General features: G+C 35.9%; 3 protein-coding genes across 20 annotated transcripts in view; 1 reads left to right on the top strand and 2 right to left on the bottom strand.

Moving 5' to 3' along the window:
• The window catches only part of LOC129574036 (maternal protein exuperantia), a 249,156-nt gene that overhangs the window by 165,955 nt on the left and 58,285 nt on the right, over nucleotides 1-24,916 (top strand). The gene's annotated exons all lie outside the window — the stretch shown is intronic.
• On the bottom strand, nucleotides 8,015-14,458 carry LOC129574039 (ras-related and estrogen-regulated growth inhibitor). 2 transcript variants are annotated; one of them, XM_055455347.1, is made up of 5 exons: nucleotides 14,009-14,456; nucleotides 11,274-12,097; nucleotides 10,690-10,746; nucleotides 8,893-8,966; nucleotides 8,015-8,697 (listed from the first exon to the last, which is right to left on the bottom strand). In XM_055455347.1, exons 2-5 carry the CDS (start codon nucleotides 11,359-11,361, stop codon nucleotides 8,287-8,289), a joined length of 630 nt encoding a protein of 209 aa, XP_055311322.1. In that variant the 5' UTR covers nucleotides 11,362-12,097; nucleotides 14,009-14,456; the 3' UTR covers nucleotides 8,015-8,286. The 2 variants fall into 2 exon arrangements, with proteins under 2 accessions (XP_055311322.1, XP_055311323.1); XM_055455348.1 differs by lacking the exon at nucleotides 11,274-12,097 and having other exon boundaries at nucleotides 14,009-14,458.
• The window catches only part of LOC129574024 (circadian locomoter output cycles protein kaput-like), a 61,763-nt gene continuing 55,084 nt past the window's right edge, over nucleotides 18,238-24,916 (bottom strand). For 7 of the 17 annotated variants that reach the window (XM_055455309.1, XM_055455307.1, XM_055455305.1 and 4 more), the window contains 8 exons: nucleotides 24,307-24,476; nucleotides 24,037-24,197; nucleotides 22,011-22,216; nucleotides 21,730-21,925; nucleotides 21,420-21,651; nucleotides 20,090-21,322; nucleotides 19,867-19,988; nucleotides 18,238-19,717 (listed from right to left, as the gene is read on the bottom strand). In XM_055455309.1, coding sequence (XP_055311284.1) covers nucleotides 19,577-19,717; nucleotides 19,867-19,988; nucleotides 20,090-21,322; nucleotides 21,420-21,651; nucleotides 21,730-21,925; nucleotides 22,011-22,216; nucleotides 24,037-24,197; nucleotides 24,307-24,476 — 2,461 coding nt within the window. In that variant the 3' untranslated portion in view covers nucleotides 18,238-19,576. The remainder of the gene's footprint in view (nucleotides 19,718-19,866; nucleotides 19,989-20,089; nucleotides 21,323-21,419; nucleotides 21,652-21,729; nucleotides 21,926-22,010; nucleotides 22,217-24,036; nucleotides 24,198-24,306; nucleotides 24,477-24,916) is intronic. The other 10 variants (XM_055455315.1, XM_055455316.1, XM_055455322.1 and 7 more) reach the window with 3 other exon arrangements.

The raw sequence follows: 24,916 nt of genomic DNA, 5'->3' as shown, positions 1-24,916 counted from the left end.
AGAGAGAGAGAGAGAGAGAGAGAGAGAGAGAGAGAGAGAGAGAGAGAGACTGCATTATATTCAAAGTGTCAGAACGCTGTAGCCCAGTTAGAATGTACACGCATAAAATAAAATAACAAGAGTGACAAGAATGCTGTTTAAATTGTTTTATTATGTGACAAGCTATGTCAGGCCATCAAACACAACACTTATAACAAACATGACAACATCCTATTCGCATTTTTCTCAAGCACACAACCTTATCGCAATTGTTTAAATACAACTGTCATGGTGATCACTTGTTCACTTCAGTCGCCAAGTGGGATGCCGTCTTCTTCTCTCGCTCTTTTTATTTTGTTTTTATGTTTCGTTGTAACATTAAATGAAATTAGCACATACGATGATGATGTGCTGGCGGCACGTAGTCACCATTAATGTATTCTCTATTGATCAACGAATTGAAAGTGGAAGAGAACAAAAAGCACTATGCAAAGAATGGACAAAATGATGTGTGGAATGAGATAAACATGGAAACGTGCTGTGCAATGGATACGAATCGGCCATTATTCTAGCGTCACTCGGATTTTATGTAAAATGGCTGGCTCTGGTATTTTAATCGGTATTTGAATTATTGCTTGAAGCATCACCATTTCAAATAGATCGTAATCATTTCGAGCCAATTTACGCAGAAAAACTGAACATTTCGATTACAATCGCCATAAAACTGGACCCATAAAAAATCAATCAAATTCAGAAAAAGGAAACGAAATTCATAAGGATGATTTGTATTTAAATTCCGTAAATATCACAGAAAAATGCGTTTTTTATTGATTTACAATCCACAAATGGCAGTATCATATGGTTGTAAAACATGAGCCGCTAGGCAATTTAGGTCGTAACATGCATGGATTTATGCACGAACTATTGACATGCTCCTTTGAACTGATCATGATGGTTGTAATTAGAAAGCGCAGGGATAGAATGCCCATATTCATAGAATCGGCAATTTTGTCTTGAACCCTTTCCATTTTACGAGCTCAATTCTTATCTTACTCGTTGTCTGACGTCCGACGAAAAGTCAACGTTTGAACGCAGATTTGCCGATATAATTACCTAAAATCAGTGGTTCTGAAACTATAATTGCTGTTATGATCATTGGAATAGCGTTGATTTTTGCAATGCGGTTGGATATAATCCAAGTTTCTTGTCAATATTGTTCAATGAGCTCAAAATACGATATAGGTAGGAATCATAAATAAATCACGAATTGGCTTTTTTTTGTCGTATTAATTGTTGTCATTAACTTATTATTGTGCATGTAATTTAATTTTTAATGACAAATAACTGGCACAAAGATACGCGTGATCGAGCGCTCGTCGCGCTATCGACAGTGGGAATGGGAAATCATGAAATTGAAACTCAATCCGCCGGGCCGGATTTTGGCTTGGAAATAGAAAAAAAAACACACAGACGTAAATGCCATATTTATTTCTGCTGTTTTTATTTTCGTCTTTTTGCTGACCGCGCGTACTTCACATAATATGCAAATTGCTGAAACGATTGAATAGCGAATTCAACGCGTTTTGTTTCCTATTTATCGGAAGAGAACACCATTTTAAGGACACATTTAAACATGGGATATGCTTGCTTTTTTTCCTCTCTATATCTTTTATTTATTTACGTAAATTCTAATTCTATGGTACACTTGATACGAATGACCACTCAAATAATTTATGGAGGACTTTTTTCGAGAACAAGCCATTGGTATTGGCTTGATGGACAAATATTTATAGGTAATCAATCGCCAGAAAAAAAAGGAAGAAACATCTGGACCTGGATGGAGTCAATCGAAAGCCTTCCAAAAACTTAGACAAATACAAAAATGGCAATGAAACGGAGAGAGCGATAGAGAAAAAAAATTTAATTTAACATACACAAAATAGCACTTACTTACACTATGTGCACAATGTAGCGCAAGCGGGCAAGCGAACATACACGCAATTATAACCATCGGCCACAAGGTAAAGTTCTTACGTAAATATAACATTCACAGCTCTGCTTTATACAACGCATGAACATTTAAAAAAAAGACGGTGTTATGTTTCAAGCTCATGGCTAAAATTTTGATTTGATGGCGTTACGCGAGTGCACGCTACTTTATCGTTCATTCTTTTTCACAGTGCTGTTGTTGTTGCTGCTTTTAATTGCGATCGTTCAATTATGTACTGAACGGAGAAGATGACGACTACGACGAATTGATAACCTTACGATGGATGTTTCTCGTTAAATTTCTGCGTTCGACACGACACCGCCTTTTTGCACCAGACATTTTGCACGCAGCTGCGTATCCGAAAAACAAAGACTGAAATTTAAATTGAATTTTATTGAATTAATTATGTGGAGAGAGATAAAGAAAATAGAACAAAATTCGTGCATTCAGATGCATCATCATCGCATGCGAAGGGTTTTCAAATTCATGTTCCCGTTTATACGATCAAAACCTTGAAACAGTCTAAATAAAAATGAAAAATGCGATAATCAATTAATATTAGCATTTCAATCGGTTGCAAGTGAATTCATTATCCAGTTTCACATAGTGAACAGCATAGCTCAGGTCTGTTTGTATTCGATCGTTATCACGTTGCAGCACACTGATCTGTTTTAAACGTTGTTCGCTATTGTTGTTGTTGCCGTCGTCATCGATGTTATTTCAGCTGTGATTTGGCGATCATCTTTGTGAACAATTAAACACACGATTGCTGATCGTGACCGATGTTTTCTTTCTCATTAATGACTTGTCCATATGAAACGATATGGGAATTTAAGCCCTATAATTCGTTGGCATATCTCTGTCAATCTCGATTTTTCATGCGTTCCACATTGAAACAAGCTTTAAATAGTTTAATTTTCCTTTTTCACTTTTTTTATGAAAAAAAAAAAAACTAAAAAGTGTTCGCATTTCGTCCATGACAACGTCGTTTTCAATATTGTATCTGAATGACTTTTCAGAAAGGTGTCGGAACAATAGAAACGTGTCACGCATAAACTTTTAAACCAGAACATGTGAATGTTCTGATGATGATTAATTCACTTAAGTGCGTTATGTCGACAGTTTATGCCCATATTAATGCTTCGTGATGACGACGACATTTATTTTTGGTCATTTTTACTTACGCGGGAAATTCACTTATGTAATAAGTCGCACGATTTATTGTCAAAGCAATACAAAACCAAACGAATGAACAAAAAAGTGATCGTGTTTTATTTCTTTATCTAATCTCACACAAATGAAGATAGAGCAGTTGATTTGTGGCGAACCTGTTATCCTTGTGCGTAAATGTAAGTATTCGCGTTAGTTAATTTATTTAGTTTGAATTGTCATTTGACATCGTTTGGTACATTCCACCTGCAGACTACAATTGGAAATCAAACGCACATATACACACAGGGAGAGAGAAGGAGAAAGAGGGTAACAGAGAGAATAAAAAAAAAAGAAGAATGGGCTCTTTGTTGGCCATTTTATGTTCAGCCGACGAATGAATGAACGATTTGAATTCAAATGTTTCAAACAGAAGTCCGGTAAATAAATCAGTTAGCTAGTCAGCAGTTGAAATATTTATTGTAAATTTATGCACATCTCCTTGCATAGCATGGGTCACGATGTAATAGGATGATTGCAGAAAAAAAGAGATAGCGATAGAGAGGGAGATATAGATGTAGAGAAACAACACCCGAATGAATCTCATTGGAAAAATGATCGATTACAATGCGGTTTCTATTTTCGTTATGATTTCATTTCATTTCACGACACCTGTACTATCTACCGGTCATTTGAATTTAAAATTGCAGCCATAACTTCTCGCCCAGACACGATCATATAACTCAAAATTAATCAAATGAAATTGAATGCGATTTATGGCCCATATAACAGGCACTTAATTGGCCTGGCTAACAATTGAAGTAAGATAACAAATTGCTCTATTTACGCAAATCAATTGGAATATTTGATTGCCGTTTTCTTTTTTATTTCTTCGAATTCTAAATCGAGTAGAATAATGACGCAGACCGTCGATTGGTACGTTGCCAATCAAAATTCTCACATTGTTCTATAAATTCGTATCTACAATGTATCCTATACCACTGAAACCAAATGATTTTCCGCAATTTTTTTTTTCTCTCTCGCAATGTTGTTCATGTTGAATCGCACGCACACTCGGCCGCCAATAATGCGGAATACAACTGAAATGATACAAAATGGGAAGAAAAAAAAATTGAAGAAAGAGAGAGAAGAAGAAAAAAAAAAACCAAATATCGGCACCTTCCAGCGTGAAATGCATTCTTGGCGATTTCGAGCGATTGAAATGTTCATAAGAATGATTGAAAGAAAAAACGAATCAACATAACAAATATGAATAATTAAAAATTTAATTCACCATAAATTGACAGACTTGGAATTGAAAATTAAAAATAAAACAAAAACCCGGCCTCACCTGTTACACACAAATTACATTCGGTTTAGTTGTGATTGCGGCGGCGGTAGCAGCAGCAACAGCAGTAGTTACAGTAGCGGTAGAAAAAAAAAGCGTTGCCTTCTTCATAATCGCTTTTCATTCAATTTGCATTTTCACATTTGACGACGGTGGCGGTGGCGGCAATTTTGTCGTTGTTACTACATTTTTGTGCTAAATTATATAATTAAGCGTTGAGATTGGCACATAACTGGATAGTGATGAATGTTAAAATAAAAGTGGAGTACAACAGGAATACAAACTCGGCGGTGATAAAATAAAGCGAACAAAAAGCGGGAATGATCGAATTCGAAGGCTTATGATTGTTTTCGAATGCAGTACAGAAAAAAAAACACACACACACACACACACACAAATCGAGCAGCAAACACTGTTGTTATGCGCGCCAACAACGCATAGAAAGAATCAAAGGCGCGAAAGTCAACATCTGGATCATTGCAAATGCAACAATCTTTTTTATTCAATTTCCCATTCATCTATTATTAATGTTAATCATTATAAGCTGAGCTAATTAAGCGTTATTTGTCTTTGTCACACCGTCACTATTCCATCTGTTCGGAACGTTCATCTGTTGCTAATAATTAGCGATATGTGACCGGTGTGTGTGTGTGTGTGTGTGTGTGAATAATAATTAAAATGAAATCGTTCGTTTTGACGAGATTTTTTTTTTCGTTCACGAGACTATTTTCGCAGCAATTTACAGCACACTATCACATGTTTGTGCTGTTATTGTTGTTGTTTTCTTCTCGTTATTTTTAGTCGGCGGTTTTCAGTTGAATAGTTCCGATAATTTTATATTGCTTTTCACTGTCCGTTAAGTCGAATCGCATTATCGTTCAATGCAACTTTGGAATCTGATTCATTTTCTAAATTGGAATTTGATTGGTTCCATTCTATTCCTGGCGGCTGACACAACTAGCCAGAAATGGGATTAAAAACAATTTAGATGTATGCGTGCCGAGCATTTATTCCAAAATATATAATTGCCATTTTGCAATGGCCACCATGCTTGCGATGACAATGAAACGCATAAATTGGCGCGAGAGAAAATTTTAATTGGAATTTATTCAGATCGACAAAAAATGAACTATTATTTTAAGATGCAATTTTTTTTTCTGCTTTATTTTACTCTCAATTAATTCACGCCATGCTGTTGAAATACAGAAAATAGAATTGTACATAAATAATTTATTAGACTGATAGGAATAGTGTTACGTGCTAGAAAAAGAAAAACGTGAACTGCAGCTGTTAGGCATGCTGCTGTCGTCGCCGTCATCACCACCAATAGACGGGATAGATATGATTTGATAATGCCATGCGACCAGCATTCAAGATCACATAGAATCGGCGACCTGTTTGATAGTCACATGCACGAAATGGATAGAGTAACTCGATCATAAATTGTAAATTCCATCGAATTTGCGTGCGATACATTCATCACCTGGTTGGTAGAATGCTAATATGCGCTCGATGTTTAAAGAAGCTTCTCATTTATCGCCTTTTATCAAAGTTGTAATTTATTTAGCAAAAACAAAGAGAACAAAAGAAAAGCAATTGGCTCATTTTAAGTGATTTGAACTTCGACGCCGATTGGGGCGCGAGCGCAAAAACGAGATAGAAACAGCGCCTGGAGATAAACTAATGAAGTGAATCAACGCTTTCAGCTCAGATAACACTCGATCAATTAAATTCAGTTTCGTGCTCAATTAAATTTGCGCATAAATTTTCCAAGAAAATTGTTCATTTAAAGTGATTATAGCAAAATAATTAAAATTGATATGTAAATTTTACGTTACACATCTGGACCAATTTGAAATGCCACTATTGTTACGCGGCGTGCGCGCGTGCGCGCGTGCGCGCATGAAAAACAATGATCTTTGTTTTTCTCTACTTTCAACTTTTGGCGGTCAGTTTTTGTTTTAGCCTGCGAAAGCAAATCGTTGAAATTTTTCATTGTTACAACAGTTGTGCGTTTACATGAAAAATTTCACTCAGGGCTACTGCTAGACTTTTGACAGTGCGACTCTCATTCCATTATACACAAATTCAGAACGATGAATATTCTAATCCCGATTGTCTATGCAGATTTTTTTAAATTTTTTCTTTTCGTTGTATTCTGTTTTCATTACAGCATTGAATTCATTTTCATTTCATGAATAAAAAATCGGCCATTCGATTAATATCGATCAAAATGGCACAGTTATTTCTAACACAAATCGCACTGCACCTGTTTTTATGAATTTATAATTGCTCAACATTTGATTTCGCATAGTTTAGAGAGAATTACCCAGATCTATATTGCATACACTGTTGTGCCGGAATCATAAGGAAATTCGCAATAAACACGTACCATTCGCGTCAAGATTCAGGCTACTCTATTTTAAATGACCATTTATCATGATAAAGTTTTTTTTTTGAAGAATTGGGCGTGTTCTGAGGGAAAAAACCAACCGATCGAAAGGAAAATGATCCATAGATTTGTGTATCGCACCAATAAATTGTATACACACAGTGATCTTCTCCGAAAAAAAGACCAGAAATGATTTTGGTGGAACTGATTTATTTGAAACCTGCCAATTATTAAGCTGTGTCATTAATATGAAATGCCGGCCGAATCTGGGAATTTCAATAGCAAAAAAGTATGATTTGTCAAACCACCGATATGATATTATTCGTATGCTCTTCAATAGTGAGAATTGAGCTGAAGCTGATTTGAGCTACTACACAGCTAATTTTTTTAGCTGAATTTTTTTTTAACAAACAGCTCATTTTTTTTAGCTAAAAATGATCAGAAAAACCGCAGAAACCGCAAAGATTCCAAAAATAAACCGCTGCCAATTTAATCAACGTTAGTTTTGCATCAGAACTCTTCCATTTTGCATTTCTTTTCTCCCCTGAAGATTTTAAATTTAACTCATTTTCATTCAGTCGTTAATTGAATTGCTCTTTATCGAAATTCTATAAATCGGTGGACGACAATCACATGTGCGTATGCACTTTGAATACAAATCCGGCTCCATTTACTAAACTTATGAGCTTTCAATTGGCTTTCATCATTGTGAATTGACTCACTGTAAGCACTTAACCGCTTGACTACACATACTCAAGCTAAGTACGAAGTTCATATTGAAGTGGAGACTTTGCGACTAAAAAATGGTGGCCTTGCACAGTGTGAAAAAGCTTTATTGCTACTTAATCAAACTTAATTTGTATATGACATTTTACGCGGTTGATATGAAATGAGTTGAATATCGGGAAATGCGTATCAAAATTTCCAAAAACAATGTCAATATGTTTCGTTTTTGTATTTCGTTATATTTATTTTGAAAAAAAAAAAAAAAAAAAATACGGTGAGATTCAAAGTGTGTTTTGTTTTCTCTCTTTCTTTCTCTCGAATAAGCTCAAAATTTATTTTTCCATTCGCTAGTCTAATCTATTTACAATAAAATGAAAGAAATAACGTTATAAGCAATCTCTCATAAATAGTCCAATCGATGTTTAGTTGATTTATATATATATATATATATATATATATTTATAAACATAAATAACCGACAATTCAATTCGCTAGATCCGTTTTCCGTGTCCATCCAATGAAATCAGAGATAGAATAAAGTCAAATTTGAAATTGGTCTCTAAATGTGTGGTTGGTTGGTCAATCGGTCTAGGTAGTTTTTTTTTTCTTCTGAGCGCTCGAGCATTCCCAGTTGTACAGTTCCCATGTATCGAAGTGATCCCAAATATATAATATAAATGAATAGAAACTAAAAAGCGGGCATTAATCTTTCGGCAATGCACTATCACTTTTGCCACGCGCATAAACACGTGTGCCACCCAGCATACGGTCCAGTAGGCTTTGTTTAGATTTTCGTCTTGCGTTAAGCACGTCACGGCATAGTTCATGAAAGACATCTGCAACTTGAAAAATATTTTCGGCTGCCGACAGTTCGCTGAATTTACAATCGAAATCTTTGGCGAGAATATCGCCTTCGTCTGCGCTGACCTGTCGAAGGTGAATCATGTCGACTTTGTTAGCAGCCAAGAAAACCGGAATGTCAGACTGAATTTCTATTTTCGCCCGCTTAATGTAGTTGAACGACTGTCGATCAGTAATCGAATACACTAATAAGATTCCATCAGCCCATTGGATTGCGTCAAGTGCTGTGTTCGTGATCTCGTTGCCCTCCATCTGTAAAACATATATACCAAAAAGATGCTTTAAATCTCAACGCTGCCACACCACCGAATGACGCAATAGTAACGCTGATTTGATAGTTTATGATTTTACGCAGAAAAAAAAACCCCACCCAGATCAACTCGAGTAAAAGAGAACGAAAAATGGCAACAAAAAATTATATATAAAATGAGTATCTTCTTCTCTTACCTTTGGGCATGTATCCAAAATTTCAAACAGTACCGGTTCACTGTCCACCATCGCCTCGTGCTTGTATCGATTTTCTATATCGTAAATGAAACAAATGGCCAACATGAAAAATAACTGGCAAAGAAAATAAAACGTCTGCAATCGATGAAAGCGATAAAACATCTAACTTATGGCTTTTTGCGTGAAGCTCTGACGTACAACTTGGACCAAAACAGCGAAATAATTCAAATAATTAACGGCCAAACCGAATGTTATGGACTTGGAAACAAGGTTCATTTTGTTATATGGAGGGAAATGGTGTGCGGCAAAACACATGGAAATATGATCTTTGAATTGAAGTTCAATTTCATTGCGGTTTCGTCAGCTGCTTGAAAGCTGCGGTTTTTTTTCTGCTCTGTAGCCCTTGAAACGAACCACAATCCAAGAACAGCTGTTGTAGGCTGCAAAACACACATAAGCACATTCATTTGCCGATGATGCAAAAAAGGCAATTTGATGTTTGTCGCATAGCCGACGACACATGAAAATATTGGCACGTAGAGGTACAAATACACAAGGGTATTCAGTTTCAAGGTTAATCTGAATTTTCTGCGATGAGCTGAATCTCTGTGGCAAATCGAGTATATTTTTGTATTGCACAAAATTCTGGGAAAAATTGCAACAGTAGCAGCTACAATCATCCCTCGAAAATAAATCCGACCGCAGAACAGCAGCGCAAAACAATTATCAATTAATTGCATATAAAATGTGAATTTGTTTTTTTAAACGGTTCGAATGGCTGTTCCAACAGGCCCAAGACAAGTGTTTATTGTTGGCTATGATCAACGCATCGCGTTCGTTCGTTCCTTCGGTCGGTCGTTTCATGAGCCTTGTTTCGTGTACACGCAGCCGTAATCAAATTACGAAAAAGTGAACATCTACATGTCTGTATTCTTATTTTGAATATTCACTGTTTTACAAGTAATAATAATTAATTTACCAGAAGTTATGGGAGTGTGGATGCGATTGCGACTTGAAAAAGTGGAGCAAATGAATGCGTACTTCTTTTTCCGTCGAGCTATTCACGATGTAAAAGAAAAAGTGGTAGGAATTGTGGTGCAAATGAAATGACACGATGTAATGTACGTTCAGCGATAAAAGCGCATAATTCATTGGCTCGGAAACATTTCCTCAACTCGATATCAACGATTCACTCACATCAAACGGATTCGCGGCTTTGTTGTCATGAGCTTGTCATATTTTTCTGGCGTTCATGACCCAAATCTCCAATTATTTCGCAGCCATATTGCGTTGCATGCACGCAGTGGAGGCGAACAAATGTGCTATCGAAAGACTGACGTTTCAAATTTAACGTCGATTTTCCTGCAATTTCCATTGCAATAACGCATTCCAACAGTTTGCAAACAAATGATCGGAAAATCAAGTTTCATGGGTGAACGGTTTCAGTTCCAGAACCAGAAATGTCCAATGCAACGAGCAATCAATATTTTCATATTTGCTGGCAAATCGTAATGACAGTTATAATTGGAATTCGATTAGAGTTTTCATTTCTCTATAATGTGTCGTCATTTGCAGTAAAACATGGATCGCGCGCGATCATTCTCAAAATAAATGTTTCGATTTTTTTCTTCTCTTAAACTCCGATGAATGTGGTAATTCATAGGAAAAAAAACCACTAGCAATTTGTGATGCAAGAGATGTTGGCACGCTCGATGTTAGTTAATGCTTAATTAGCGCGATTGAATTATAAAAATGTGGGCTTTTTCGTGCATTTCGGTCACACAAAAATATACTCACCGGTCTGATGATCATATTCGCCAATGTATCGTTTGGTCAGGAATCGAACGGAAAGTGCTGCAAATGAAAGCAAACAAACTGAAATGAATTGTTTTTCGAGCAAAGCACCCAGTATTCTAGACAGAAAAGCGAAATTAAACGATGCTTTAAAAGACAAGTCGTTGTTATTTTTAAGCATGTGAGAAATGAATGTTGCGTTTCATTTTCCATTTTGCAGGCAATTTCGAATATTGGCGATGACACGTGCACGGTATTATTTGTGTGCCACAGTGACATGACATAAGCAACATGAAATATTATTGTTTCGATCGATGTACCGCAACACTCTATTGTGTATTACGCATTTGTGGCACACAATACGGTAGATCCGAAGTAAAAATCACGAATGACATAGCAAATGGACATTTAAAAAACGATCACAGCGCTCATTTCTAGAGCTGTGTTGAAGTCAAATGAGCTATGTTAACCGAATCAATGATAAATTCAATAATGGTGGATTTGATTGTGACCGTGCGAATATTACGTTGCTGGAACTCGGAAATGAATACAGGTTAGCACAGCACAGCATGGCACAGCACACTCACCGCTTTTTCCGACACCTTGCGCTCCAATGACAGCTATTTTCACTTCGGACAACGAAGACTTTTTTCGGCGTATACCCCTTGTCGTCATTCTCGTCGCTTCAAAAACTTCTGTTCACGCTTCACTATTCCGTATTTCTTGATTGTTTCTCTTTCTTTTTGTTAATTTATTCACGCCTTCGTTCGACGATATGCCACCAAAATATTTTCTTTTCTTCTCTCCGTGAAATCAATGAAAAAAACAAAAACAAAAACAGAACTGAACGTAAGGGCCAAAAGGCGAGAGATTCACCGTGCGAAATCCCTTTTGTGTGTATCCCTGACACACAGTGTTGCTATTTCGACACCTCGTTTTTTTTATTGTTTTGGCATTGAACCTAAATGCGCTGCTTTTATTCCGTGGGAATTCGGTCACAAGTCACGTATTAATTTGGTTTGGCGAACGAGAATTTTCTTTCGCTAACACCGTTTCTCTCAAATTGTTGAACGCACCAACAGAACAGCGAAATGAGAGAGAGGAAAAAGAAACTGTAGTATTCTTAGAAAGTTTATCGTGTTGATCAAGGTTACGACACAGAGTAATGATGTGCACCACGAAATAGGTATTTTTACATTTTTTTTCTTAGTCACTTGATTATTTGACCAAATCACTTTGTGTCATTTTATTGTCATTGGATGATATCGAATCCAGCGTCAGGATCCAGATGAGTTTGATAAATTGTTATCTTTTTTACTCTAGTTGGCACAACATTAACGCTTTCACATTTTTATCATTTTCACACACCAAAAAAAAAAACGACGCTGAGACTCGCAAACAACAAAACAACCTAACAGAAGACAATTCAAGATTTACAATGAAAAAAAAAAAATGACGAGCAAATAACAAATTAACGATAATTTAAAATACACGCGATTGCGATTTCATCCGCATTGTGCTGAAACCGAATAAATGTGCTCTTTATACAAATTAATCGAGAGTGTGTACACACACTCTCGATTGGGCAGCAAAACTTGTAGCGAAAGAAGAACGGTGATGTGCCTGAAGTGAATGTGATGTGGCGCAAACGGTACGCGCGGCCGCATCAATGAAAATCCTGATGCCACGCAAAACTAAACGATTTCTGTTGATTTCCTCGTTTGTTCGAGAGACAGAGACAGCATCAAACATAAACGCATATGCATGAGGCCTCGACTCTTTCTTTAATTGTTTCTACTTCTTCTCTCCTCTATCGAACGTGCTGGTCTATCGCACTCATTCTGTCGGCTTCTCTTTCTCTCTCTCTCTCTCTCTCTCTCTCTCTCTCTCTCTCTCTTTCCCTCTCTGACTGACTCTCTGTGTATGAAAATTGTCGTCACCTCGCGCAATTTTTCTTCCTCAGTCTGCAATTTATGACCGCCCGATAATAATAATTGTCCTTTTTGAGTTGTCTTTAAGCTTTGCTTTCCCGTTTGCTGAGACGATTGGACTCAATTCCTCTGTTGAATGTATCAAATATATTGCACTGGCTTGATATCATTCCTCACAACAAGCTTCATTATTTTTAACGATTTGAAACACATCGAATATGGTCGTAGTGTTCTTTTTGTTTTTGGTTTAGCGTTTCGCAGTTTAGTTGGAGTTGCCGATTGAGTTGTAATGATTTTCAAACAAAAACTTCAAACATAAACAGTTTTCAAATGAAAACGAACACAACGTGCAATCAACATCCCAATCGATATATGGGCAGCATCTCACAGTACACTTGATTCGTGCTCCATTTCCCTGGGCATTGATTTGTTTCGCATTTTTGAATATCGAATCGTTTTTGGCCTCTAGAAATGCGCGTATGCGTCTCTAAATTAAATAGGCAGATTCAAAATCAACGTTTTGCACACATGATCGACATTCTTCGACACACATACACGATCTCTTTCTTTCTAATTCAATGAAACAGCCGCACGACTCGGGATCGAACCACATCAAAGACACAACAATGTTGTCGTTATTCCTCTGTGTACCGCCTGTTGGTTTTCCAATGAAGCGCGCACACCAAGGGGGAAACTACTACTACCGCATAATTCATATTAATACAATCTAGTACAACACCAATTCTGATAAATTCCAAAGAATTCTGCGCAATTCAGAACAATTCCAATCAATTCCGATGTTTCTAAGTCAAATTTGATGATGATCAACTTCAAAAATTGCAAATATAGGGTCATTTAGCATCTCAAAGGAATGCTTAAGCGCATAGATGTTCAATCTTATCGAAATAACTTCAGATATGGCGTTTTTAATTGTACATAGGTCTCACTTCCAATTCAATATTTCACTTAAAATAGGTAAAGGCTTTATGATACATAAAATATTTTTAAAATGGAAAACAGAGCTAGAATTGAGTCTTGTAGATCAAAACAAGTCAAATATGTTCTGGAAGTAAAAATCTTCAATATGCATTCAAATGAATGGTAAATGTCCCTATATTTGCGATATTTTGAGTTGATCATCACCAAATTTGACTAAGGAACATCGGAATCGATTGGAATTGTTTTGAATTGCGCAGAATTTTTTGGAATTTTTCAGAATTTGTGTTGTACTAGATTGTATTAATATGAATTACGCGGTAGTAGTAGTTTCCCCCTTGGCGCACACACACACATACACACACACACACACACACACACACGATCAATTCAGTTAATTTTCAGCACATCAATTTCGAGCGATTTTAATATTTGATTCACTTCACGCGGCTTACACTTTTTTCCAATTGAAATGTTTGCTATCGCTCTGTCCTAATCGCAATTCAGGAACAATAACCGAACACATTAAGATCGATCGATCGTCATTATTTTCCCAAATAAAACCGATTTATAATCGATCAATGAAAACACAAACTTTTTCAGGGCAAACAAAAAGAAATTAATTTGAAAATTGAATCGTATTTCGCAATGAGCACACACAAACACAACGATTTCGATCATCTGGCATCGCAGCAAATAAGAGATGTGATCACACCGAACCCACTGTCGCTAGTGCGTCTGTCACAGCTAAACTGTTGTTTGTCTGTTGTATAAAACGCGAAAAATGTGTGTTCAACGTGTGTCTATCAACTTAGTATGGTACTTGAACAACAAATCAGGTATTGCCATATGTTGTGAAATCCAAAATCGCCGACGAAAATAACAAACAGTAGCGGTAGTAAACTGTTGCAGAGAATGAACAAATGGAGCAAACAGAAGGTGAAGAAGAAGAAACAGATCTACACTAAACGTCCAAAAACACGTATGCATTTACTCAGGATTTACGTAGCGAATTGCTCATTTGTGTAGAAATCGGGCCTCCTTCGTGGAGTTTTCCCTTGACGATGATTTATGAGACAGAATACAAGATGACATTATTGGAAAAGAAATGTGTTGCGTCCTTTTTAGCATTTTCACTAACTCTATCAATCAAATGAAAAAAAATAGCGCTGATTACAGAGAGATTCCAAATGAATTTTCTGTATTTGATAAGCGTCTGATTATGATAGCTTAATTTGTGTCGTCACTGTTCACAGCGTGTGCTCCAATTTAATATTTTCATATTCTAATCGTTCATTCCGTCAAGGCTTCGACGACGACCATCACATTTTCATTCGCGCGTCCGAATCTTCTTCGATGTTCCTCTCTCTTCTGGTGTGCCTCTTTTCTCTTCTCATTTAAATTAATTTTCTTGTTTGAAAATTTGTCTATTTTGCGATTTTTCGCGAGATACTGAGATATTAGTTTGTTAGACACACCAGTAACTGTGACTCAACATACATTTCAAAAATATTTGTGTGTAGTTGTAAGTTATTTGGTTGTTTTTCTCACTCGTTCGGTGTATCGCAACGAAAAAGAAAAAAAAGAAAAACAAAAAAAGGAGAGAAGAAATAACTTGAAATTTGCCATCTATTTTTGTAACACACGAAAATTATTATGATGCTATTTTTTTTTCCGTGCAGTATTCATAGGCATTTGAGGCTCTCGTACGATCGTATATGTGTACAGACGATTGTTTTGCTGTGGCGTTTGATGAACGTGATTAACAAGGAAAAATGATGGAAAATTGATATTTTGTAGTCGGTTCATTTGGAACAAAATGCTCGACGCTCGGTCGGTTCGACAACTCTCCACTCCTGTGCTATGCCAACAAATGTGCGAATTTAATGCGAAAGCCAATACGATCATGTTCCCGAAGCGCAACAACAATGGAATTTTGCTGCTGCCGTTGATGTTGTTTATTTATTGCCGTTTGAATGAATTTATTGGAGTGTTGAAGGCGTTTATGCATCTAAGAAAACAAAAAATATAACGAAATTGCAAATGAAAAATTTGCTAATTTTATGCCTCTCGATCTCATCAAGCGTTCATGCGGGCAAAAATGCAATGCCAAAAGAACATTTCAAGCGAAATTTTGCAATCCGTTGCATTTTTTCCCCTCACTGCTTTGCAAAAACATGATCTACTCTCTTTTTTGTGTTTTTTTTTTTGAAACATTATTTAAAAACAAACAACCGATTTTAATTGCACGCTCACATGTTTTACAGGTTATTCAATTGCATATTTTTAAACATAATATAGCTAATTCTCATTTTGCTTCTATGACTTTATAATACAACTGAAATTTCGTTTGATTGAAACAAAATTTATTGCGTTTTCAAATGAAGAGGGGACATTATAACGACATTGACTTACCCAATTAAATTCGTGCAGTCTTGCAACTTGTATGTACAAAAAATTACACAATTATTCAGACGAATTTTATTTTATTTTTCATTATCCATCTTCATTCCTTTTAAATTAATTTATATATTTAAAATTTCACCTACGTCCGTTTGTTGAACAGATTTGTATCAATACATATATTTTTTTTGTCTGCGATTTTGTTGTTGTTTTGTCTCTTCTTCATTTGTTTGTTGTGTGTTCAATTGGCATAAACAACGTTCGGTGTAAAATATGCCACAATTAAAATGAAAATGCGCAAATTATGCTGGCTGGCTGGCTGGCGCTCAATTAACCTAAGTGATTGAGTTCAAAATATTTCAAAACACTTGAGTTGCAGCCATTTTGGTTTGATTTTTTTTTTATTGCGCTTCCACGTATTTTACAGCTGGTGCGATTGCTAAAAATCGTGATAAGCCATTCAATTCAAAATCTTTGAATTTGTTGTTGTTTTGTCTGTTTGATATTTTTCAGCTTTTGTTTTATTTGGCATTAAGAAGAAGAAAAAGAAAACATTTTACGAACTCAATACACAATTCCAGCAAGAAACCTATTGTTCTTGTCTAAATTTACGCTTTGTTCCATTTACCATTCCCTGAGCGATTGATTTATTTTGAACTAGATTTTTATGAGGTATTCTTTTTCATGTATCTTTTTTTCTGTTGTGTTTGTATGTTGTTTATTTTTTATCTAATTTTTTCTTCTGGTAATTATTCATTTCGACAATAAAAACATTCTTAGAGCTTGGTCAAATATTTGTTTAATTGAATCGTTTGTTGATAGTAGATGAAATTGCGGGCATTTGAAACAGATGACCAATATTTGGTTTTGTTTGGGTTTTTTCTTCTTCAAAATTTGAGAGAAATGTTCCATTGACATGTATAAAGGAAAACAATAGTGCTTATTTGAAATCATGTTTTCAACTCATGTTCATGCTAATTTTATTTTCTTTCAATTTCTTGTGAATAAATTGTATTTTGTTTTTGTTCATTAATTAGCCAGTCTCAAAGATATTATTCAAGAAATATTGTATGAATAACCGCAATTGAAATTGTTTTCATTTTGTTCTATTTCTAATGGATATGGTTGGAAAATCCGTTTTTTCTTTAAGGAATCGTTGTTATTTTCTGCAATGAGTATTAAAACTCAATATAAGCGCAACCAAAATGTAAAACTCAATGTATGTATTTTATGTCAATTATACAAATGGGCATGTTATTTCCACACCAGTGAATTATTTATTATATGTGACATTTAGTCGATTGAAAATTGAATCAATGTTGCTGACACTCACATTTCGATTAAAAGTTTGACGTCGAATAAAATATACGAAAACTAGCTAAATTCACTTTTGGGGTTATTTTTACAACATGATTTTTTTCCGCATGATTTACTGTCAGCCAAGGACATGGATAACGAATACATAGAATATTCTTAATATCATCATATTTGTTTTTATCGTCTTCTTTTATTTTTCAACTGAAGCCAAATCATTTGTTCTTTTCTTCTCTCGTTTAATTTATCTATTTACAGATTTAAATGGCTGAGGCATATCTATTTCTTTTTTGTGTGTGAGTAAACATGAACAATTGTTAGTGAACAATGTCAGGTATCTCCTTCGTTTCGGCAAGTAAAGTGCATAATGCATTTATCAAAAATATGGTATTTCAGTATGGGCCCGAAATGCTTAACTCTGAAAAAAAGCCTAAAGCGGACGATAGCATTTTCTTGATATATATATTTTAACATACTTAAAAAAAACATTGATTGAAACCTTTTCGCATAAATTATTATCATATGATTTGTGCAATTGATTTGTTCCATTTGGTGGAAGGAAAAAAAACATGGGATGAATGAAGAGTTCAGCGGTATCATGGGAATAAACAACAGGAAAACTGAGAATTTTTTTGATAATAATGTCGAATGTGATGATAATTGGACACGGACCTGAGTCCCAACGAAAAAAAAACACCACTTCAAACAAACAAACGAAGGAACAAAAATCGAAGAAGAGAAAATAAAAGCACATGAAATGCAACAATGTAAATTATTTGGGTGGCACCATTGTTGATCATATATTCTTGTGATATTCGTCAGAAGAAACAATTTTTTTAAGAAATGCATTTAATTGAATGAAGGTGAGAATCGAGTGTATCCCATGAAAACGTTTTTTTTTTGCTATTTTCAAGAAAATAAAATAAACAATGAAACAAATTATGAAACAACGACAGAAAAACAGACATTTCGTGGCATGTATTTTTTTATTAAAATTTTTTTTCTCCTTTCATTTCTCTCTGTATCTTATTCTGCCGCATTCGGTCGCATCGAATGCCATTAAATCCACTGAAACAAACGTAAAATTTTACTATTCTCTTTTGATAACAAAATACCATAGTCATAGTTTCTTTGAAATATAATATGTGATTTTAATGTACGCCTCTTGTTCAACGTCAAACATATTTTCCATCCATTTCATGTGTGTGTGTGTGTGTGTGTGTGTCTGTCTGTGTTCGATCTACGTTCTTTCGAAACCAGATAGATATACATTATTTGCATTTGCATGCAAAATCAAAATAACAATTACAATCTAAATTTATCATTAATGTGTGGACAATGGCAAGAAAAAAAAATAAAGCATGCGTGCCCCTTTTCTCTCTGCTTACAAAACAAAAACCATAATAATCAATAATTTATTAACATACATCAAAATATAATTTCTCTTCAATTAATTCTTCACTTTGTGGTGATTTTTCTCTTAATTTTCAGCAGCGCGCGAAATTCGAAAATGATTTTCTTTTTGTTTTTATCAAATCGATTTTTTTTCCTTGTGAAAATGGATTTGTGGTTTGCATGGAAATGTGAATGTTTGAATTGGTTAATCAGCGATTTTGTACCGTTTTTCGATGTGTGTATGTGAGCGTCTGGCATTGAGACAATGTAAACACACACATTACACCGTTGTACATCACACATTCACATCCAATTCGTCCAAGCAGATTTTCATTACATTTTCGATTTTATTTCTGGATAATTGGTTTTTCTTCACATTTACGAATATATAGTTTTTTTGTTTTGTTTTGTTTATTTAGACACATTTCACAATATATTTCTTTTCTTTTTTTAATCCACTTATGTAGTAAAAGCTGATGATTTTTACCCGTTTGTTTACCATGAACTTATCAAAAATAGTTTACAATCGAAATATAGCCGAAAATATTCTCTAATTTTTGTTGGTTTTTTTTTTTTTGCTGTCACATGCATTTAATTCATATTGACAATGAGAAAACGTATTATTTCTGTTTATTGATTTATATATATTATTTTATGTGTATATATATGCAGATGGCGTTCTGTAGGTCTTGTTCTCAAAATAGACAGTCATCGATCGTTTGACGTGCGTTGTGTGTGTGTATGTTGTCAATTTCACAGCCACCATTTGATGCTGGTGCATTTATGTCGTGCTGCCACAGAAATTTGTTGAATAAGGAGAAACGTAATGACTTAAATGATTTATATGGTCAATGTTGCTTGTTGCTTGCGATGGTGGTGGTGGTTGTTTGTTTCGCTGTCTTTCGTTCCTTTTATCTCGACTGTCTAATTAGATCACAATCGTCAATGTTACAAAGTTGTGGTTCGTCTATCGTCTCAGGTACGGCTTGCAGACAAATTTCATACCTCTGCCGAAGGCTGTCTAGTATTTGGCTTTGCTCCTTTCCTTCTTCCTGTTCCAACAGAAAAACAAATAAGCACTGAATGATAATCTCTCGTAATGTCAAATTCCACAATCTGAATTGATCATTTGTATTTTGTTCGATGAAAACAAAATTTTTTTTAGAAAACAAAAATATAAGAAAAAAATAGGCATTCTTACAAGTATTTCATTTAATTGCTGATTTGTTGTACCTTGATCACGAAGTTCGGACGCAGTCTCGTTAATTTCCATCAACGATGCATTTAGTACGTCGAAACTTGATGGCAACGTCTCTTCTAGACCTATTTGGATCGAAAAAAAAAATTGTTTAAAAAAAATGCACGAACACGAAAACGAAAAAGTGAATGGATTTTGGATTTTTGGTCTGTTCCAAATATTATACCTAATCCAGGGTCAGTTAGATGTTCAATGCACGTCTGATGTATGGACAGTGGGAGTTTTTCATCGTCTTCGCTAACATTACCGCCATTTTGTGACGCATCATAGAATCGCCTTTTGTTCGTGGTGCTTAAATTTTCTGAGCTGCAACTTCGCTTGATGCCGCCCACATTGGTGGGTTGATTTGATTGGTCACTTGCCCGATCTCCTGTATCGTATTGTTGGTATCTTAGCGAATCGACGCATTGGTATTGGGCAGCCGTTTCGGGTGTTAAAAATCGACTTTGATCCGCTTGTTGTACTTGCAACGGGTCAAAACCCAGGAAATCGAATGGCTTGCATTCCAAAGGACTAGCAATGTCCTCCATGTACTGTTGCGAATCGTACGGGCTCATTTCGAAGTACCCAGCATTGGTTGGCAACGGTGGCACACGCGAATCCTCGAATGAATCGGGTTGCTCTTGTTTTACGGTTACGTTATCTTTAAGACTATGTGGAGAAATGTCAGTCGATCCAGTCGAGGTACGATTTGGCTGCGCTGCTGCGATACAATTTGTTGTCGAATTGGGTTGGAATGACAACGATGTCGACGACGAGGCGATGCCTATCGTCGTTTTCATTCGATTCGATGTGTTTGCTGTTGTGTCGTCTTTTGCATTCGCATTTCGTTGCACCACCGATGTTGTTCGCACCACTTTGGTCACCTTTTTTACACCGGTTTTATCATCCTCTGTGTCGCTCATTGAGTCCCGCTCGAAATGCCTCAGCGTCGCATTCACCACGGGCATACTATTCACGATGGATGTTTTTATACTTGATGGTTTTGGTGGTATAATTTCAAGGGGTGGACTCTTAACACTTCGATTTGTATCACTTTCGTGGCCATCAATTGAGGCTTGCGTTTCCGGCGATCCGACCACATCGTTATGATGTAAATTTGTTATCAGACTTATAATTGCACGTTCCAATTGAACGGGATTCTCCACGGCTGGCACATCTGGTTCGTTTGACGTAATTTCCGTCTCTTGGATCATAATGGTGAATTTCTTTTTCATTTCTTTCACCAGCTTTTTACCCTCATCCTCATCGACCAGTGCATTCACACATACAAATGAACGCACCTGGTTCGTATCACGATCAATATCCAAGTATCCTCTTGTTCGCAAGTAAATAAAGCTACCCGTACGAGTCATAAGGCGATAGCATGACTCACCATATGGACTATTGAAGTCATACACTGTGGAAACGACAGAAAAATGATAGAATTTCAATTTTTACACAATTTTTTTTTGTTTAGTTACGAACGGAAGTTCGTTCGAAATGAGGATACATACTTTGTCTTAGCGCAACCATAACCCATCGCACGTCGTCACGATGCATGAATGTAAACGCTGATAAATTGCATACTTCGTCCGCCATGTAGCCAGCAACAAGCGAAATTCTTTGGTCACACTGTACGATGCGACCATCAATGAGATGACGTGTTTTGTATTCAAATTTGCTGGCTTCGAATAAACGATCGTAAATAACGGGCGGTTTCACGATGTGGCCCATCGCAATCAAAATCTGCACTCAAACGAAAACGAAAACAATATCATAATATTATGGGTTGATTGTGGATGATTTTGTTTGTGCGATACTTACAATATCATTTCCACCGATTGAAGGCAATGGAATTGAGTCGTCACGACCACACCGTGGTCGTCGAAGCATCTGCAAACCGGCTGGATAGTTATTGCTTCGCATGCTACGAGGTGCTGCATCGGCACGACGAAAACTGCCATTGAAGGAAATCGTTTCGTATGTAGTTGCCTCCGAACGAGGACCAGCTCTGGCCAATCTATACAAAAGCAATAAATTCACGTAATTATTTCATTGTTTCAACGAATAGAACAAATTCGGGATCGGGGTCATCATTTCCTCACCTTATTGAAAAGTATCGTTTGTCATCTTTCAATTTCCGGTCAATTTCCTTTTCCTCCTCTTCAGTGCGAGCTCTCGGTTCGCCGTTCTCATCTTCCAGCTGTCTGTCAAAAAGCTTTTCCAAATTCTTCGGTATCAATTGTTGTTTCAAAAAGGCCTGATCTTCCGGATGAGTATAGTTCAATATGTTTTGGCCCAGCAAATCAGTCTGTAAAAATTAGTTCATTATCATTTCATGAAAAAAAAAAAATTGTATCGAAAAGGAATAACTCAGTTAATATGTATGGAAATTGTGTTTATTTTATCGAAATACTAGATTGAAAATAGAAGAGACGTCAGAACAATAAGAATTGTTTAAAAATTAATGACATAGGGAAGCCGTTAATAATTTACGTTTTATAAAGTTTGAATCAAAATAGTTGCCATAAATAACTGGAATACTGTGGAGAAATCGATATTGAAAAATGTTGACGATGATAGCCTGTGGCAAAATGCGATGGATTGCTGCGTAGTTTTAATGCATCGAAAATAAGCGTGCACGTGGTACAGGTGGAGAGGGCCGGACATGATGGATAATACAAGTTGCACGTCATGCCGAACAGCAATTTCCAAATGAAAACATTGTGAGAATGCAACGAATTCAGAATGAGCACGAAATCACGAATTTTTCTTGTAAACACGAACATTGAAAATATAGATTTTACATGCACATTTTTTTTCGTTTCTTTTCAAAGCGTACGGAGATTCTAATGGTTAGTGCAACTAAACAGAATGCAATTTACAGAAATTGTCACGTCCAATGTGCAAATTTACAAACAAACTTATCGTGTGCAGCTGCATTATTTGTATTTATTATACGAGAAATAATCTATCGCCATAAAATCCACACCGAGAGACAATGAACAAGTGGAGAATATTCGACAAATGAGAGCGGCAAAAGGGATCGCTTCAACAGAGGGGGATAGTTTGTGTTCCAGAGTTTTCACAGCAACATAAAAATATATAAATCTCAGAAGAGTTTCAGTCATTTCGCTTTGATTGTAAAACAATATAAACCACTGCTGATTGGAAACAATAACATGAACGCTATTTCAATGTGGGATTGAGACGAGAGAGAAAAAAAATATACAGAAGAATGTTTACTCAGCACAGTCTGTGCTGCACAGATTCACATCATCGGTTTGCGGAGATAAAATACTGCGTATTCTCATTACATTTGTGTTTATGAATTTGTTAAATATTAGAGTTGTGTTTTTTTTTCACGTTCGTGTTGACCTTGGTAGCGTATGAAATGTTTTTTTTTCTGTGTCTCTTTTGTGTGTTGCTTCGTTCATAGCTTTTAGATAGTGGCTAATCAGCGGTGCGCACAAACACAACTGAATGTTCAGAAAAAGAAGAAAATACTAAACAGGCAATTGGGAAGAGCGAATCAAAATCTAACACTTCAAATCGAATGAATATTTGTAGGGCACGGCGATAAAAGCCGATGATAGTGAATAAAAATTGAAAAATGAAAAACAAATTTACGGTGAATAGCACAGGGTGAGAGATAGAACCATTGTTTCTTTTTCCCTGTATATTCGATTCGGCGAAAATTGAAGAATTGCATTTGCGGTTGCGGCTTCAACTATTCCATTGACTCCAACACAATCGAAATGTGATTGAACTGAATCGATTGCCATTGCGTACAAACATACTAAACGCCACCAATGATCGAAGTAATCAAACTGAAACTCAGAAGAAGAAAAGATCAACCATTATCTAGGTGAACTTTTGCGAGTAAATGTCAACCGCGTTCGTGCCAAAGATAGAAACATACGAATGGTAGAATGAATGGAGAAATGAATGCCGATGACTCGGGAATAGAATGGTTAAGCAATAAAAAAAATGAAAAATTTATAACCCGACTTCATTTGCCACATCCTCACCCAGTCAAACATACAATAATTTGCGGCGAAGAAGGACACTGACTGCGATTCGACTGAGTTCGTTTCGTTTGAACAATTGTACGATTCATCTTTGACTCACCTGACAATGTCCCAAATGTTGTTCAATACTCGGTGTTACGACCACAATGTTACCACGACACGTTATCGCTATCAAAAATCCATTGACCAATTTCATTAGGGATTCAGCACTCGAATGATTAATACTAAGCTGGCACGGACTGTTTGCACTGCTATTGAAAACTGCAATAAGAACCGCCGAAAAAAAAGATAGACAACATGTGATTATAGACTTCTTGTAAATGAAATGCACTGCATTTTGGATTTTGGAAATAGTCAGATCAGTATTTACCATATTCGATGCGGAGACCATGTGCTGAGAACCGCAAAATGCCTGTTTTATCGATACGCTTTGATGAGCCGGCCACATTTCGAACGCGTCCAGCCAACTCTTGAATCGATTTATTCAATTTGTCACGTCGATTTTTCTCAGCTCGATTGCGTGCCTCACGTCCGTTACTACTGTTATCCCAAAGAGATGAAAAACAAAAATTATTTTTAATAAATAAGATAATTTTGACATTTTCTTTTAAAACGTAAACAAGTTTTGTTTGTGCATTCAAATGTTCTTGGTTTGTAGATTTGTTCGTTGTTGTTGTTGTTGTGTCATTTTGTCTCTTGGATAGGTCATCTGATGTTTATTTCAACAGTTTTTTCTTCTAAAAGTCATCTCATTGCAATTAAACTGTCTGATGCGTTCTGTGTTTGATGTTACTGTTTGTTTGAATTGTGAGACAACTTTGAATTCATTTTGTTCGCTTGACAAACCATTTTTCTGTTTCAATTACAAGTAATTCTGAATTTGAGGGAAATCATAAGCGACATTTATACTGCACAAAACACGTCATGACGAATCAGAGTTTGACTTATCCGCCAGATATATGCTATGGCATAAAAAAAAT

The sequence above is a fragment of the Sitodiplosis mosellana genome, unplaced genomic scaffold (genome assembly GCF_009176505.1).
Source record: "Sitodiplosis mosellana isolate CC-2019 unplaced genomic scaffold, AAFC_SMos_1.0 Smas_scaffold_6150, whole genome shotgun sequence".
Lineage (NCBI taxonomy): Eukaryota > Metazoa > Arthropoda > Insecta > Diptera > Cecidomyiidae > Sitodiplosis > Sitodiplosis mosellana.
This window is presented reverse-complemented; position numbering and strand designations above follow the sequence as displayed.

Bases quoted from the DNA above. Each gene is read 5' to 3' on its own strand.
- LOC129574039 (XM_055455347.1), bottom strand. From the start codon at position 11,361: ATGACGACAAGGGGTATACGCCGAAAAAAGTCTTCGTTGTCCGAAGTG. The intron at 10,747-11,273 runs GTGAGTGTGCTG...TTTCATTTGCAG, and splicing joins GCAAGGTGTCGGAAAAAGCG to CACTTTCCGTTCGATTCCTG. The intron at 8,967-10,689 runs GTGAGTATATTT...TTTACGATATAG, and splicing joins CGAATATGATCATCAGACCG to AAAATCGATACAAGCACGAG.